Below are 18909 nucleotides of genomic sequence, written 5' to 3' on the forward strand. Positions count from 1 at the left end.
GTGCATTCGGAAAGTAGTTAGACCCCTTGATGTGGTGGCAGTATCCTGCCGTGGGGATGTTTTTCAGTGGTAGGGACTGGGAGACTAGTCAGGATTGAGGGAAAGATGAACGGAGCAAAGTACAGAGAGATCCTTGATGAATACCTGCTCCAAAGTGCTCAGGACCTCAGACTGAGGCGAAGGTTCACCTTCCATCATTCCATCAGGACAACAACCCTAAGCACACAGCCAGGACAACGCAGGAGTGGCTTCGGGACAAGTCTCTGAATGTTCTTGAGTGACCCAGCAAGAGCCCGGACTTGAACCTGATCAAACATCTCTGGAGAGACCTGAAAGTAGCTGTGCAGCAACGCTTCCCATCTAACCTGACAGAGCTTGAGAGAATCTGCAGAGAAGAATTGGACAAACTCCCCAAACACAGGTATGCTAAGCTTGTAGCGTCATACCCAAAAGATTTGAGGCTGTAATCGCTGCCAAAAGGTGCTTCAACAAAGTACTGAGTAAAGGGTCTGAATAATTCCTTTTAAATTATTTTTAATACATTTGCAAAAATTGCAATAAACGTATTATTTCTATGTCATTATGGGGTATTGTGTGTAGATTGATGAGGGGGAAAACAATTTAACCAATTTTAGAACAAGGCTGTAGCGTAACAAAATGTGGAAAAAGTCAAGGGGTCTGAAAACTTTCCGAATGAACTGCATGTATTTCGATTTTGTGTAGGCCAGTCTCAAACTTGTATCTGCTCTTTGTGACAGATGGGGTTTAAACAGCTTCCAATTAATTTGCCTGTATTTATTTATCTGAATGTATTTTTCAAATCAAAATCAATCATTATTTATATAGCACATTTCAGACATGAATGCAACGCAATCTGTTTCACAGGAAAAAAAATAAAAAATTCTACAAACAAAAGAGGATAAAAAACACAAGACTAAAAAGGCAACCTAAGCAAAAGAAAAGATAAAAAGGTGTGTTGTAAGATCTCTTTAAATATGTCCACAGTTTTTCTGGCAGGCTATTCCAGAGGCTGGGGGCATAGTAAGTAAAGGCTACCTCTCCATGCCTCTTGGTCCTAGGCTTTAGGATAGTTAAAAGGCCAGTGCCAGAGTATGTGAGGGACCTATTGGGTACATAACTCAAAAGCATGTCTAATTTGTATTGGGGTGCACAATTGTGGATTGATTTAAAAACCAATAGAACAATCTTAAAATGTATTCTAAAACTCACTGGCACCCAGTGCAGAGACTTTTAAAATATGGTGTAATGTGTGCTCTCTGTCTGGTCATGGTAAGTTCCTGTGCTGCAGTATTCTGAATGTTTTGCTGTTGACCAATGGCTTTCTTGGGTAGCCCAGACAGGAGAGCATTACAGTAGTCAAGCCTGCTTTTAATAAAAGCAGAATGTCTCTTTATCAACCTGAGATAGAAACATCCGCACACTTATTTATTTAAAATGCATTAGGGTTCATATTATTGCTTGGATAACCTTATCTACTATTATGTATTGATTTATTTTCCTTCTTTATGCGGTGCTCACTGCACAGAAAGCCAAAATCATTTTCACTGAATCATCACTGTGTATCTTTGTAATGTTTACATGTGTCAATTACTCCCGTAAGGGATGGGTTGTCAACTGGTGATTTGACACGGAAAAAAAACATTTAATTAATTCAGTCAGTCTAAGGCTCTATGATTTTTTTAAACCGTCAAACAAAAGCTGTTGTGTATTTTTTTGTAATGGATGTCAATCATGAATCAACAATGGCCAGAAAAGTCTGAAGCTTTATAGCAGTTATACAATGATAGCTTTGAATGATGGAAAGTCAATTTATGGTGGCCAGAAAACTGCTCTGGCATTTACTGTCATAATTTTACCATCATCCATGGTTGACTCCCTGCCATTTTCATTATTCTACCACAGTGAAAATGGCACTCTCACCTGATTTCGGTTCCAGGGCGTCACACTGGGCATTGTAGAAGTGTACAAAGTCCTGGTGCCTCCTAACCAGCTGATCTTTGTTACCCTGGACAGAGAGGTGGCACTCCTTCAGCCTCCTCTTCAGCTCCTGCATGGACAGCAGTGTGTACACCAGCTTCCCCATCGGCCTCCTCTTAGCACCTAGGGAGCTGTGGAACATGAAGCCATAAGGAAAATCAGTTTATAACCGACTATAACATGGTCATTAGATATTAAGCCTACACAGTTACGAGCTCTGTAGTGAGACAGATATTCAGTGGTACTATTATTCCATGATGAACTACAGTGTGACGTGTTGTTGTTGCAGCTCTCAGACCTCTGGCTTGCCCAACAAGAGTCCATCATAGGGAGGGCACCACAGAGGAAGACAACATGAATGTTATAGTTAACTTAAGGCCTGATATACAGGGAGGGAGGGGGGCTCTGTTAAAAAAATATATATTAGAAGCCGGGAGTCACTCAGCTACCACTTGTCAGATCAGATGCATATAATTAGAGCCAGGCAACTTGGCAGGGGTGTACAGTATAAAGCTCTTTCCTATCGCTGACCTCCCTGTAAGGCCAATTAATCAATTGGGATTTTAGCTGGGCTTTCCAAGTAATTATTTTTCGGTTCACTCAGTTCGGTCCCCTCTCCTACTACAAAAGCATAATGTAGACTAGACTTTCAAATAAGCTGCTTTTCAGATAGAAAGTCCATGACTAATTCAGGGCCGGATAAGGTTCTGCCCACATGGCATCTTTTCATCACCAAGCTGCATTGAAAACTCTCCAGCTCCTATGCAGAGCTGTGTGGCAGGTCAAATGTGTTGAAGAGTATAGGAAATTCTGTAATCCATCACTCTGACATCAAGGTCCGCCACACATCAAGGGTTCCATGCTGTCACGCACACTTGCCTGCTTCTGACGGAGCCTCAGATATCACAAGCCCACATTAATCATAACGTGGAACCATGCATTAGATTTAAGCAGAAAGGAATATTTTCAGGTTGTAGACATCAATTTCCTTAGAGGAATGAATATTATCTCCCCAAACATAAATCTAAACATGATACACAACACAGACAGAGACACATTCAAATATAAGTAATATACCCCACCTAGAGCTAGCTTTACATCGGGGTTAATCTTGAGTGGCACAGCGGTCTAAGGCACTGCATCACAGTGCTAGAGGCGTCACTACACACCCGGGTTCGATCCCGGGCTGTATCACAACCGGCTGTGATCGGAAGTCCCATAAGGCGGCGCACAATTGGCCCAGCGCAGTCCGGGTTAGGGGAGAGTTTGGCCGGGGAAGGCCGTCATTGTAAATAAGAATTTGTTCTTAACTGACTTGCCTAGTTAAATAAAGGTTAAAAAAAATACAAAATAATACAAAATGTTATGAGAATTCTTTAAAGGGATAGTTCACTTTTTTTTTAAAGTTTCAGCTTATTCTCTGACTTCATTAGTGTTGTTGTTTCAGGGAGGTCAAAAATAAGTTGAAACTTCCAAAAAGTTATCCACCTCTTGAACCCCTGTGAGATGTGTGTCCACTAGTACCTCCTAAGGCTCTCCTTCTTCTCCCCTCGGGTCAGACAGGTGTCCAGGTGCTTGTTGATGAGCTGTTCAGAGATGCCCACAGAACACACAGGACACTCCACTGCAAAACACACACAGAAATAGGATTTAGAGACAAATACACACATAGAAAAGAAGAGACATTGACCATGTTTACATGCACTACAAAATATCCCGTTATTACTTGGGATGCTCAAGTATTCTATTTTTAAGTTGACGCATATAAACATCATATTCCGTTTACAATAACCCAAATAAGCTTGATTCCCTGTTTTGAGAAACCTGAATAAGATGCCTGGGATATGCTAATCTTAGACGGGACACTGTGGCAAGTAAACATCTCATCCAGTTTACTGTTTGCTTTTCTCGGTCTGCGTAGGCTCAGTTTCACATATTATCACCTTTGAAGTTCAGATGGGAACATTAATAATTAGAATAGTATCTGAAGTTTGGACACTGACTGTAGGCCACCCATGTAACCTTATAATATTAACTCCTGCAGAATGAAATTTTCCTTGCAGTAAAATGACAGACCAAATGTTTGTCTCAGGAACAGGAATGGAAAAATATGATTTCATTTTTTGAGAAAATGTGAATGCAGTGATATAAAAGCTGACAGTATTTCACTTTCAACCCTATAAAATAAGAATCCAAGATGAACTGAAATACAGTCAGAAACATGTTGGATCGTTTCACAGCTTTCATTTGCTTGAAACCGGTCAACAAAGTGATGTCATTTGAAAATGTTGCACGGAAATTGAAAAACGTCTTCACTCCACGAATGAAGGAGAAACAAAATAGATTATTTTATCAATGTCTAGAATGTTGATGCATTCATTCTATCAATCTATAACATTCTGGTGAGCAAGTCATGTATCTATACTGAACAAAAATATCAATGCAACATGCAACAATTTCAAAGAGTTACAGGTCTTATAAGGAAATCTGTCAATTTATATAGATTCAATAGGCCCTAATCTATGGACTTCACATGAATGGGAAAACAGATATGCATTGGTTGGTTACAGACACCTTAAAAAAAAGGTAGGGGCATGGATCAGAACAACAGTCAATGTCTGGTGTGAACACCATTTACGTCATGCAGCACAACATCTTCTTCGCATAAAGTTGATCGGGCTGTTGATTGTGGAATATTGTCCCACTCTTCTTCAATGGCTGTGCAAAGTCCCTGGATATTGGCAGGAACTGGAACATGCTGTCGTACACGTCAATCCAGAGCATCCTAAACATGCTCATTTCTGGTGAGTATGCAGGCCATGGAAGAACTGGAAATGTTTAGCTTCCAAGAATGGTTTACAGATCCTTGCGACATGGGGCTGTGAATTATCATGCTGAAACATGAGGTGATGGCGGCAAATGAATGGCACGACAATGGGCCCCAGAATCTTGTCAAATTTCCATCGATAAAATGCAATTGTGTTTGTTGTCCATAGATTATGCCTGCCCATACCATAACTCCACCACCACGGAGCACTCTGTTCACAATGTTGACATCAGAAAACCGCTCGCCCACACGTCTGCCATCTGCCGGGTACAGTTGAAACTGGGATTAATCCGTGAAGACCACACTTAAAACAGCGTGCCAGTGGCCATCGAAGGTGAAAATTTGGCCACAATGCCAAACTGCAGTCATGTCAAGACCCTGGTGAGGACAACAAGCACGCACATGAGCTTCCCTGAGACAGTTTCTGACAGCTTGTGCAAAACTTATTTGGTCGTGCAAACCCACAGTTTCATCAGCTGTCTGGATGGCTGGTCTCAGACAATCCCACAGGTGAAGAAGCCGGATGTGGATGTCCTAGGCTGGCATGGTTACACGGGATCTGCGGTTGTGAGGCCGGTTGGACGTACTGCCAAATTCTCTAAAACAACGTTGGAGGTGGCTTATGGTAGAGAAATTAACATTAAATTATCTGGCAACAGCTCTAGTGGACATTCCTGCAGTCAGCATACCAATTGCACTCTCCTTCAAAACTTGAGACCTCTGTGGCATTGTGTTGTGTGACAAAACTGCACATTTTAGAGTGGCCTTTTATTGTCCCCAGCAGGTGTACCTGTGTAGTGATCATGCTGTTTAATTGGTTTCTTGATATCCCACACCTGTCAGGTAGACAGATTATCTTGGCAAAGGAGAATTGCTCACTAACAAGGATGTTAACACATTTTCACACAACATTTTAGAGAAACAAGCTTTTTGTGGATATGGAAAATGTTAGGGATCTTTTATTTTAGCTCAGGAAACATGGGATCAACACTTTACATGTTGCGTTTATATTTTTGTTCAGTATAGTTATAGACAAATTGATTAACAAATAGCCTACCTAATATCGGAAACGATATGCAGAAAAATAAGAATATTCTGTTTTTTCATGGTTCAGCAGTGGCGGTTGGTGCCGTTTAAGGCATTTTTAAGGCATTTTTTATTGTTTTTATGAGCATGGCCTATTACAGCATATTGGATGACTGTCATTCACATTTACCCGGCTTAATGTAACATCGACAGGTTTAGGTTACTAGATGATACTCTAATTTCCCCTATACCCATCATGAGGTTGCTACAACCTAGCCTATGAATGAATGTTTACAACGTAGATCAAGAGAAATTTGAGTAATCAAGGTGGCAGACAGTGACACATTCAATATCGCCTTGCACGCTTTCCTGCATTTAGCTGATCTAGGGTGTAGTCATTAGTCCAACAGTTGCAAACAAGAATTTATAACAAATGCAGGTATGTTTATCTCCGTTCCGTTGCATAATTCCTTCTCGCAGCTACTCGCTCTCCTACTCTCACCTCTTCCATTCGCTTGTGGGCTTCAGTGCACAACAAATACATTAGCTATCTGTGACCAGGTGAAAAAAACTTTCCAAGCCAAACCTTCACATCATAACCGCTACACACACAGCCTACATTGTTGTCACCATATTAGCAGACGTCATACCCAACATAGCTACTAAAACTAAATCATTAGTAAACCCGCTACAATCATGCAGTACAGTGTACAGTCAGCAAGCAGATTAGCAGTTATACCGGCAGGCCCCGGTGGCAATAAATTATTAAAACCAAAAGCTACCAGAGTTGTATTTTTTCCACTTTCACTTAGCCAGCTAGCTAACATAGCATCCCTCTCGGTTTGAGCCAGGTGTTTGAGCAAGCTAAACTAGCTAGCTGCATTTGCAAACTAAGTGAAGCTCTCTCTCGCTTCTTCAATATAAAATATGTTGTTTTCTTTTTTTACATTTAATTTTTTCCTAAATTGTTTTCTCTGTTTAGTTTTCCAGGTATCTGTTTTCCCCTCCAAAAATCACACTTTTTTAAATAGAAAAACCACTAAATTGGATGTTCCAAGTCCATAACAATGGTTAAACTGGAGACCACTTGAAGTCTGGTAAAAAAATATATACAGTGGGGCAAAAAAGTATTTAGTCAGCCATCAATTGTGCAAGTTCTCCCACTTAAAAAGATGAGGCCTGTAATTTTCATCATAGGTACACTTCAACTATGACAGACAAAATGAGGGAAAGAAATCCAGAAAATCACATTGTAGGATTTTTTATGGATTTATTTGCAAATTATGGTGGAAAATAAGTATTTGGTCAATAACAAAAGTTTCTCAATACTTTGTTATATACCCTTTGTTGGCAATGACAGAGGTCAAACGTTTTCTGTAAGTCTTCACAAGGTTTTCACACACTGTTGCTGGTATTTTGGCCCATTCCTCCATGCAGATCTCCTCTATAGCAGTGATGTTTTGGGGCTGTTGCTGGGCAACACGGACTTTCAACTCCCTCCAAAGATTTTCTATGGGGTTGAGATCTGGAGACTGGCTAGGCCACTCCAGGACCTTGAAATGCTTCTTACGAAGCCACTCCTTCGTTGCCAGAGCGGTGTGTTTGGGATCATTGTCATGCTGAAAGACCCAGCCATGTTTCATCTTCAATGCCCTTGCTGATGGTAGGCTTTGTTACTTTGGTCCCAGCTCTCTGCAGGTCATTCACTAGGTCCCCCCCGTGTGGTTCTGGGATTTTTGCTCACCGTTCTTGTGATCATTTTGACCCCACGGGGTGAGATCTTGCGTGGAGCCCCAGATCGATGGAGATTATCAGTGGTCTTGTATGTCTTCCATTTCCTAATAATTGCTCCCACAGTTGATTTCTTCAAACCAAGCTGCTTACCTATTACAGATTCAGTCTTCCCAGCCTGGTGCAGGTCTACAATTTTGTTTCTGGTGTCCTTTGACAGCTCTTTGGTCATAGTGGAGTTTGGAGTGTGACTGTTTGAGGTTGTGGACAGGTGTCTTTTATACTGATAACAAGTTCAAACAGGTGCCATTGATACAAGTAAAAATATATTTTGGGTGAAGTTACCCTTTAATTCCAGTGCTTACCTAGCAAGAGGCTATTGTTTAACCGTGTTTTTGTAGCGCACATGTGATGGTAGAGTTAAATACCCACTGGTTTGATGCAAATAATCATGGTATCATTCTGCCAGGTAAGCATAGGCTACTTTATACAGTAGTTAACATTTACATCAAGAAGGTTTTTGGGAATACCTTTCCATCTACCAGAAGACTTTTCATTTGCATCATCCCTAACGGCTACACAAAGTGTATGCGCACCGCACATACAGCTGGGGATTTCTCATTGCCTCTTCAGAAAGATGCAGCAAATACAAATCACTGATGAATTCTGTTCAGGTCTCATGATAAACTTGGACAAATTAATAAATGTTCAATACTTTTAGTTGATTCCCTACTAAATTCGATACATTTTTAAATATTGTTGAATTCCTTTTCATGTCTGGATTCCTTGATTCTGTCCGTGTTCTCCGTATCGCATATTTTATAGGGCCCTAATGCACTGTGTGCATGTAAACGTGGTCATTGTGAAATGGCCACTGTTCCATGTAGCATTGAAATCATCCATCATTTTAAATTGACATGAATATTCTATGCAGCTAGTACAATGAAAAAAAGTACAACTAACATTGCTTTCCCATTTTAAGCATAGGCCCATATGCATTAGAAATACTGTGTTTTGGCAGCCAAGTCTTCCTCAAATTCTAAATGTTCTAGTGGAAAATATAATTAGTGTCTCCACACCACACACACACACACACACACACACACACACACAAGACTTCCTGGAGACTCCTTCCTGGAGACAGGCCTTACCTTTAACTACAGGATTCATGTCCTGTGATGTGGACGGCGAGTCAGCCAGAGACGACAGCCCTGTCATGGAGATGTCCATCTTCTCAATCTTCACAGACACCAGCACCTGGGCCGGTATCTCCTCCTCCATGGGATCCTCATTCACAGAGACCTGATGACCAGGGTCTACTTTCACAGTTTGTGTATGAAGTGCTGGCGGGGCCTCTGTAGTGAGAGATGATGTGGAAGTGATTGGCCCCTTCTGGAAAAAGTGACTGAGGATGGAGCCATTCTTCTTGGGGCCCCTGGTCTGTCTGTGTGTTTTACACTTGACAGTAGAGGCTGGGGTCTTCGGGGATAATGGAGGCGAGTCGAAATTAGCTTTTGACAACTTCTGCCTGGGATAAGCAGGCGGGAGAAAAGAACATTAGAACTACAATGAGAAATACAATGAGTTGGTCACAACAGAGGAACAAGAGGACAGAGCTGACAAATCCTCCAGGTCTAAATAGTCTGATAAAATGCATTGACTATTCCACACAGATATGCACACCAACCAAAAATGACACACACACAGTGATAGTGAAACAAACGCTCACTAATTTACTAAACAAAAACAGGCGCATGCAGACTCTCTAGAGAAGGAAAGGTTTGGGGCCCACTGGAAATAGGAGAGGGTTATCTGCCAATAAATGCTGCTGACAGTAATGTGAGCCCCTTGACGTAAACTGCACATGTCCAATTATCTCGCACTTTCTTGCGGAGCGAGAACAAGTCGGCCAGTTGGCCACAATCTTGGAAATGTGGAAAGCAAACAAATTGAGCTGGTAGCTGCAGAGCCATTACTGGGCCATAAAGTGGAATCAATGAGGTGTGCAATGCTCTGCTTTCCATATTGAAACCCTTTTATTTGTCTTCGCTCTGAGCATTAGAGCAGGTTACAGCACACGCAAGGCAGCCAGCACCTTCACAGCACACACCATGCGGTGTAGGAAAGGCCATAAAACTCCCACTCGGACAGGTGCTCAGCTGCTCCCAGTACCTTACCCCCTGCCTCTATTAGTAAATATAAAGCCACAGGTAATATTATGCACATCCAGTCTAAATTAAATGCACTTAATGAAGAGGTGGCGGTCTGGTGGGCAGTAATATTTGACATGTATATACAGTATACTGTATATGCTCACTCCTTCAAATGCTCTCATGTCATCTGAAAAACACATCTAGTGGCAGTAACACTATCACGTAAAGCAGCCAGGGTATCAGGAGGGCATCTTGTGCTTTGAGGAGCCGAAGGCTCCACTCTCAGTGTTTACCCTCTATTATATTCTAATGAATAAAAACATTTTAAGCTAATTTCCTGCAATTCTACACATTCTGCAATGACTTATGCCATGATAATAATGATACCGGAGTGAGAGTGACTAACAAAATCAATGGAGGCTCCGTGAAGATCAGGGCCCCTGGGCACGTGCTCTGCATGCCCCGGGCTGTATTCAGCCATGATTACTACAAGTTTAGATAACTGGCTAGACTAACTTCGCAATCTAAAAAGTATTAGTTGACATGGCAAAGTAAGTGAATGGCAATGACTGACATAACAAGAGAAAAACTGCTGATGCACAACGAAATTTCGAAATTGCACTTTGTGTATACTACTATTCTAACAGTAAATTAAGAGCCCGACTGGACATGTCACGCGATCCACCAATAACACTGACGTTTCTTTGGTTTCATGGAAAAATTCCAACATTTAGCCTAGGCTAATTTTTAAAAATTTAACCAGGTAGGCAAGTTGAGAACAAGTTCTCATTTACAATTGCGACCTGGCCAAGATAAAGCAAAGCAGTTCGACACATACAACAACATAGAGTTCCACCTGGAGTAAAACAAACATACAGTCAAAAATACAGTAGAAAAATAAGTCTACATACAATGTGAGCAAATGAGGTGAGATAAGGGAGGTAAAGGCAAAAAAAAGGCCATGGTGGCGAAGTAAATACAATATAGCAAGTAAAACACTGGAATGGTAGATTTGCAGTGGAAGAATGTGCAAAGTAGAGATAGAAATAATGGGGTGCAAAGGAGCAAAATAAATAAATACAGTAGGGGGAGAGTTGTTAGTTGTTTGGGCTAAATTATAGATGGGCTATGTACACACAACATCTGCTCTGACAGATGGTGCTTAAAGCTAGTGAGAGAGATAAGTGTTTCCAGTTTAAGAGATTTTTGTTGTTCGTTCCAGTCATTGGCAGCAGAGAACTGGAAGGAGAGGCGGCCAAAGGAAGAATTGGTTTTGGGGGTGACCAGAGATATACCTGCTGGAGCACGTGCTACAGGTGGGTGCTGCTATGGTGACCAGCGAGCTGAGATAAGGGGGGACTTTACCTAGCAGGGTCTTGTAGATGACCTGGGGCCAGTGGGTTTGGCGACGAGTATGAAGCGAGGGCCAGCCAACGAGAGCGTACAGGTCGCAGTGGTGGGTAGTATATGGGGCTTTGGTGACAAAACGGATGGCAATGTGATAGACTGCATTAAATTTATTGAGTAGGGTATTGGAGGCTATTAAAAGGCTAAGTATAAATACACACACGCAAACATTGTTTTTTCTAATGATATTAGATTGTTCATTTACCCCTTTAAACCAAAGCAGTAGTGTTTATGTTTAAAAAGTATTGATTACCATGTAAGTTTCACTAATATTAAGCCCACCATGACTTGGTAGGTAGCAGATCAAAGTCAGAATTGAAAGAAGTCCCACCCTTATTCAATAGTAGAAATGCCTCTGTAGAAATGCCTCTACACAAACAGACTCCACACACTGCATGCACACACTGCATGCTCCACCTAACCTCATTGCAAGCAATCTTTATGAAGATCATCAAAATGCCAATACTTGGGTTATGGGAGTCGATACAACAGCACGCCACAAAACAAATAATAAGCATAGACTAAATGGGTGCCTTTGTCATTCTTGTATGGCTTCTCTCATTCCAGCATTGGCACGGAGTCAGGAGTCAAACTTTGTAAATACTGCATATGACCAACCTGAATCTCCCCTGAATCTCCCCCACTCAGATCCACTTAGTTACACTCATCCTGCATCTGCTGGACAAAACCCTGGAAGAGTCTGGGCTTTGTCATAATAAACAGCGCACCTCAGAGGGACATTGACTGACTGCCTATTGCCTTCTAATCGGAGTTACATCATAGACCTTTCCTCCACTATTCCATACATCACCCAGTAGGAACATCATTAGCCACAATTTTCAGAGGTTGAAAGATGCTGAGGTTAATCTGCCAAAGTAGAGAATAGTGTAGTTAATAAAACATTAAATAATCTATTCTCTTTGTGCTTGATGACTATTCATAGATTCTAAATTAAGCCAGGAAATAGAATAGATTGGAGTTAACTATATCTGTAATTAGATGAGAGAACCAATGAGTTATCTGTGTTATTGGCACAGTGGGCAGCAGTGATGCGCACCACAAGCACACACACATCTATGTACCTCCATGGCCTTTAGGGAAGAGTGTCGATGTACTGCTTCCCCTAAACGAGGTGTGATTTGGTATGTGTTGAGCCCAGGTCACGGAGGAAGGGATGACTTGGAGATAATCTAAGCCTACATGACAGTTTGAACTGATTGCCTGCCTGATTTACGATTCAGAGGCACAGAGCGCAGTTCCATTGTGAATAACAACGAAGAGAGGAGACCCATGGTTTGAAGCAGGAATAACCAGTTTCCCAGAGGAAAGGGCATCCTGATAGTTACTAAGAATCCAGGAGATCTGCTCCCTAAACAGGCTGTCACCAGCCACACACAGCGACCATTTACATTAAAAACAACATCCATATAGGGAGGGAAATACATTACTCTAAAGGCCAAAGGAAAGTATTCGATGCTGCTTGGTTTCTTGTTGTCATTTTGTTGACACAACGCTATGCAACTTTCCAAACACAAAGTGGTAGAGAAATGGTCATAACAGCGGGCGTTAGATTAAATAGCTGATAATAAATAGCAGGCCAGGCCAGAAGCCCCCCCAAAGGTGAGCGGCAGGCCGGGGAGAGAGGCCAGGATTTTGGGAGCTCATTGATCATGGATGAGCAGACCTGAAGTCACCAGAGGACCGGATAGAGTCAATACAGCCTCCTTAAAGCCGAGAGTCTAATTGCATTTCAACTGTCCCAGGATATTGATTATAAAGTTGCCAGGCAGCTTCTTGCACACAGAGGAGAAAATGTTACCTACGACAAATTGCATCTCAAGCCCAAAGTATCAAAATAGCTCATAGTTTGCTTTTAGGGTCTGATACTTATGGCCTGCTATCAAGTATCTAGCCTAATAACAACTTATTAAATAACTACATGATCAGTTAGGTAGGCTACTCAGCAAAATTAACACATTTCAGAAAGGACAAAAAGTAGATGAGAGTCAAGACATACAATACAAAGCAAGGACTATGCTATTTGATTGCATCTCAGACAGCAGGGAAATGAACAAATGGGTACTCTGTAAACATCCTGCTTTCTGAGGGTCCAGTCCCCCGTGGTGGTGTACCTCTCTTTCACATGCTCCCTGCTAGACAAACAGGAAATTAAAGGACAGAGGAGAGGGCAGCCACATAAGCCACTCTCTCCAAACCCCGATGGCCATCTGAAATTCCTCAGTTGTAAATTAGAGCTTTCTGAGGGATGACGCCATTCAGATGATTGACGTGAGTGAGCAGCATGGTTTAAACATTGATAACAGCAGCACCGTGAGATCAAGTCTGCTGCCTGCAGCCTCAAATCCTGCCTGGGCAAAAATATTATGTTTTATGCTCACTCATAAAATACTCATAAAACAGTGGACTTATTTACTGGAAACATCCATGTGTGGAATTACAAAAGTGCAAATATATTTTATGTGATTGACTCAATATCATGCCATGGACATAGTCTTGTTGACAACAGCATTGCATTGTAGTAAATAGGAAATAATGCTATGCAAAAAAGAATATAGCTCAGGTATATTAAATAGAAATCCCCGTTTGATTATAAAGGGAAATCCACAATTTAGAGGTGTATTAGTAGCAGGTAAGTAGTAAGATGTTAGATAAAAATGGTTTAAATGTTGTTCACCAGAGGGGAAATTAAAATCTAGTCAATAACAGTGGCATCCCCAGACATGCATTCCTAATCTTTCACATTCATTTTTGTTTCCTGGTATTTTTATGATGTAAGCTCAAAACAACCTTGGCTTTTTTATGCTTACATCCTCTCCTGTGTTTGTGTTTGAGGGTATGTTTTTGGTGTCCTGTAGTAAATATCCCTTCTGTCGTTTTTATTACTCCATTACTGCCATTCCCAAGGCCAAAGTATGCACAACATTGAATTGACTTGCTCTAACAGTGTTTCCTGCTACTATGGAGGGAAAAGGACATTGTTATCATTCCTTCCATTTTATCCTCAGGATTATCATTCTGAAATGACAACATTTAAAATGGCATCCCCAAACATCGGCACAAAAAGTGTATTAAAAGGCAGTCCTCAAAACCAGTGTTTCCCCAAAGTCGGTCCTGGGGCCCCCCTGGGTGCACTTTTTGGTTTAAGCCCTAGTAATACATAGCTGAATAAAATAACAAACTCATCATTAAGCTTTATTTGAATCAGCTGTGTAGTGCTAGGGCAAAAACCAAAACGTGCACCCACGGGGGCCCCAGGACCGAGTTTGGGAAACCCTGCTCAAAACAGCACTTTTGAATGGTTTTGTATACTGACTGTATAAATCATTAGGAACACCTTCTTCAATTTTGAGTTGCGCCCCCTTTTGCCCTCAGAACAGCCTCAATTTGTCAGGGTATGGACTCTACAAGGTGTCGAAAGCATTCCACAGGGATGCTGGCCCATGTTGTCTCCAATGCTTCCCATAGTTGTGTCAAGTTGGCTGGATGTCCTTTGGTTGGTGGAACATCGCTGACACACACGGGAAACTGTTGAGCGCAAAAAACCCAGCAGCGTTGCAGTTCTTGACAGACAAACAGAGGCACCTGGCACCTCCTACCATACCTCCTCTTCAAAGGCACTTAAATCTTTTGTCTTGTCCATTCACCCTCTGAATGGCACACATAAACAATCCATGTCTCAATTATCTCAAAGCTTAAAAATCCTTTAACATGTCTCCTCCCCTTCATCTACATTGATTAAGTGGATTTAACAGGTAACATCAATAAGGATCATAGCTTCCAACTGGAATCACCAGGTATGTTTGTCATGGAAAGTTCCTAATGTTTTGTGCACTCAGTCTATATAAGTAATACACATGTATTTGCAAATAATATGCACTTTCAAGCCTTTGATTAACATTTTTCTACAGAGAAAGGAACCTGCCAGCTGGGCTTATGGTATCAGGCATACCCTCAGCCTTCAAACACTGAGCTTGGTGGCTTTTTCAAAATATACATTTTTGTAGTTTCTCTATAATGAATTGGCATTTCATCTGTCATATAGGTAGGCACAGATGTGCTGTAGGGTGTCTAGTTGCCTGAGGAGATGCCTCTATGTAATATAAGAACGAGAAATAGGATAGATACAGTATGTTTACATTTTTCTACCGGCATATCATGTAATAATTTCATATACAATACAGGTACCTTGCAGTTTGAAAGTTTGTGACCAGGTCATCCAGTATCCGGTTGTTTCTTAGGTCCTGTTCTGTTGTAGGCTAAAATAGAGAAAAATACATGCCTGCCTGATTTTGACATATGGAACACTTAAACAGATTCAATTAAAAAGACAGCTTAATTGTCACAACGATGCAATGCATTCAGTACCATCAGGGATCATACTTACTGAATTACACACTGGACATTGCAACTTGTAGGACATAAATGTTCTTATGCACAAAGAGCAGACTGTAAATAGAAATGTACATAATCAGGTGTGATTATACTGTATTGTTAAGAGACAAGTGGTGCCATCTACACACCAGGCTATAGCTATAACATGGTCTTGAAAACTAACGCTGGATAGTTTGTCTGGGGACTATATCCGGTTAACTTACAGTTGTGAGAGCATTTTGTCATCACTGCGATACTCAGGAACTCAAAACAAATGGGACATCGAAGAAGGGTATCAACATTCTGCATACAGAAAGAATAGTGTCCGTTTGTTGTTCACACTACTGGGTTAGCTAGCTGGCTATTATGCATCATGTTTTAAAAGGCAAAACAATAAAAGCAAGTTAGTTAGCTAACTTGCTGTCTGACAAATATTCTGTACTAACTAACGTTAGCTTGCTATCATGGAGTGTGGGCTATTTTGCGAAAATAATAATTGTAAGAAGTAGCTAGACTGTAGCTCGATGACGTCGCCGTTAGCTTGTCAATGAGGGAGTTTTGAACTAGCACTTACTTTGAGGCAAGTCAGATTTGGTGTTAAATCCGCTTCATTAAAATTGGCCATGGTGATAGTTCTCTATAAACAGTGGTTAGAAGAACGCATTTAGAAAGAAACTGGGGCTACTAGCTATGCTTCATTGTATAATACCGCTCAGATTTATTTTCATACCAAATGCACCCTTCCGGGAGGATCATGTCAATTCCTGTCTCGGTTTGCTCTTCGTGACCAATGGGCACACATAAATGTACCGGTTGGGCGGAGTATCTCACAAACGTTTGGCCCGTTATTTTATACCACTGTCATTAGACAGAAAAGTTGCTATTGGTTTGACCACTGCTCCTGCCTGTACTTGTCTTGACTTCATGCATGGTTACTATCTGTAAAGTGCTTGTCATCCAAATACTTGATATACAGACGGTTTATGTTCCTATGGTTTGCTTCAGAAATTCCACATTACTAGAATGGAAGATAAGCCTCCTCTGTCCCATAGAGATCCTACTAAATTACTAACGGGGCTAATTCATACAAGCCTTAAAATTTTCAGAATATAAATATCAGCCATATTGGTTTGCCAAGAGGCACATAAAGGACTCTCATACCATGAGAAACAAGATTATCTGGTCTGATGAAACCAAGATTGAACTCTTTGGCCTGAATGCCAAGCGTCATGTCTGGAGGAAACCTGGCACCATCCCTACGGTGAAGCATGGTGGTGGCAGCAACATTCTGTGGGGATATCTTTCAGCAGCAGGGACTGGGAGACTAGTCAGGATCGAGGGAAAGATGAAGGGAAATTGCAAACGATGTAATAAATTTTAGAATTAGGCTGTAGCGTAACAAAATGTGCTAAAAGTCAAAAGGTCCAAATACTTTTAGAATGCACTGTATTTAATCTGTTACATGTGTCAAGTCTTGAAATCAGAGATAAACAAATGCACGTGGCATAATACAGTGGCAAGAACAAGTATGTGACACCCTTGGAATTATCTGGATTTCTACATAAATTGGTCAAAACAATGTGATCTGATCTTCCTCTAAGTCACAACAATAGACAAACTCAGTCTACTTGAACCTTTCTTGTCTATATTGAATACTTCATTTAAACATTCACAGTGTAGGTTGGGAAAAGTATGTGAACCCCTAGGCTAATTACTAATTGTTGACTTGCATAAAGCTGGAAAGGGTTACTGTCACGACTTCCGCCGAAGTCGGTTCCTCTCCTTGTTCGGGCAGCGTTTGGCGGTCGACGTCACCGGCTTTCTAGCCATCCACCTTTCATTTTTCCATTTGTCTTGTCTTGTTTTCCTACACACCTTGTTTCTGGTACATGCTAACATCTCTGTTGACGAGTCTATGATATGTAAAACACAAAACGAAAATGGTGTTCACGGGAGGACACCATGGAAGAAGCTACTGCTGTCCAAAAAAAACATTGCTGCAAAATATTCTTTGGAGAGATGAAACTACAGTTGAGTTGTTTGGAAGGAACACACAACACTATGTGTGGAGGAAAAAAAGGCACAGCACGCCAACATCAAAATCTCATCCCAACTGTAAAATATGGTGGAGGTAGCATCATGGTTTGGGGCTGCTTTGCTGCCTCAGGGCCTGGACAGCTTGCTATCATCGACGGGAAAATAAATTCCCAAGTTTATCAGGATATTTAGCAGATTCCAAGAACACAGGATGAGATGTTACTATCCTTTGTGCAAGCACTTCCAAGAGTTAATGAACAGTGAGCCTGGTGAAATTTGGGGAGCGCATCGTCAGTAGTGTACCTTTGGTTCCTAGGGTGTTTCGGCCTTTCACACTATACACCCTCCCCAAAGGCGGCCAGCGACAGGGTGATCAATCCTACGCTTGCGTCCCATTCCCAATTAGTCATAGGAGTTGCCTTGTTGATGATAGCCAACATCCCATGGGACTATGCATGGCAGGGGCGTCCTCCTCCCTGAGTCAAGCATTGTTGACCGCATACCTCCTGGCCCTCCCACTTCGGGGCCCAGCTGGGGTCTTTCCTCTTCATCCAGAGCCACTGACTGCTGCCTTCTGCCGCCTCCGATACAGCTTTGATTGCCGAACGCTGGCTCTGGCCCTTAATTCCAAGGTCTCTAAGCAGTCTGGTTGTAGATGTTGCCACAAAACCTCTGCAGCCCACCTCCACTGGTCGGACTTCTGTGTTCCAGCCATGATGCCGTGCTTCGGCAGCTAGATCGGATGCTTACGCTCATAAGCCTCATCTACTGAGTCCTCCCAGGGTACTGTGAGCTCAATGATGAAGACCTTCTTGAGCGAACGGGACCAGAGCACCATGTCAGGTCTTAGGGTGGTGGTTGCGATCTCCGGAGGAAACACAAGTTGCCGGCCAATGTCAGCTAGCATTTTCCAGTCGCGGGCCAAGCGCAGCTGGTCTCGCTCTAATGGTGTCGAGCCTCGCTTCGGTGGTTTAGCCCCTTCGCGGACAAAGTTTGTCCGTAAGGGGTGTGATGCTGCTGGGGGTGGTAGGGAGTTGCTGGCAGCTCGCTTGTCCTCCAGGGCGGACGCAAGGTTTTTAAGGCCTTGGTTGTGACACCAAGTGTAGCTTCCTTGGGTGAGGCTTGTTTTACACCCCGTGAGAATGTGCCTGAGGTTGGCTGGCATGGAACAGAGGGCACAGTCCGGATCTTCACCATACCATTGGTGAAGATTAACTGGAGTTGGAAGGGCGTCATATGTTGCTCTGATGGAAAAGCTCAACCGCCTCGCTTCCATGGCCCACAGATCCTTCCAGCTGATCTTCCTCTTCTCCACACTGTCCCATCAAGTCCACTGTC

General features: G+C 42.0%; 1 protein-coding gene across 4 annotated transcripts in view; it reads right to left on the reverse strand.

Annotated features, from left to right (window-relative positions):
- LOC109895400 (E3 ubiquitin-protein ligase RAD18) overlaps positions 1 to 16335 on the reverse strand; it is an 88848-nt gene extending 72513 nt beyond the window's left edge. For 2 of the 4 annotated variants that reach the window (XM_020489061.2, XM_031822704.1), the window contains exons 1-7: positions 16109 to 16256; positions 15759 to 15837; positions 15548 to 15609; positions 15349 to 15419; positions 8734 to 9110; positions 3523 to 3622; positions 1942 to 2129 (exon numbers count right to left, since the gene is read on the reverse strand). In XM_020489061.2, coding sequence (XP_020344650.1) covers positions 1942 to 2129; positions 3523 to 3622; positions 8734 to 9110; positions 15349 to 15419; positions 15548 to 15609; positions 15759 to 15837; positions 16109 to 16159 — 928 coding nt within the window. In that variant the 5' untranslated portion in view covers positions 16160 to 16256. Of the gene's footprint in view, positions 1 to 1941; positions 2130 to 3522; positions 3623 to 8733; positions 9111 to 15348; positions 15420 to 15547; positions 15610 to 15758; positions 15838 to 16108 lie in introns of all 4 variants that reach the window. The other 2 variants (XM_031822705.1, XM_020489076.2) reach the window with 2 other exon arrangements.
- Between the last annotated feature and the right edge of the window lie 2574 nt (positions 16336 to 18909).

The sequence above is a fragment of the Oncorhynchus kisutch genome, linkage group LG1, assembly GCF_002021735.2.
Source record: "Oncorhynchus kisutch isolate 150728-3 linkage group LG1, Okis_V2, whole genome shotgun sequence".
Taxonomy (NCBI): domain Eukaryota; kingdom Metazoa; phylum Chordata; class Actinopteri; order Salmoniformes; family Salmonidae; genus Oncorhynchus; species Oncorhynchus kisutch.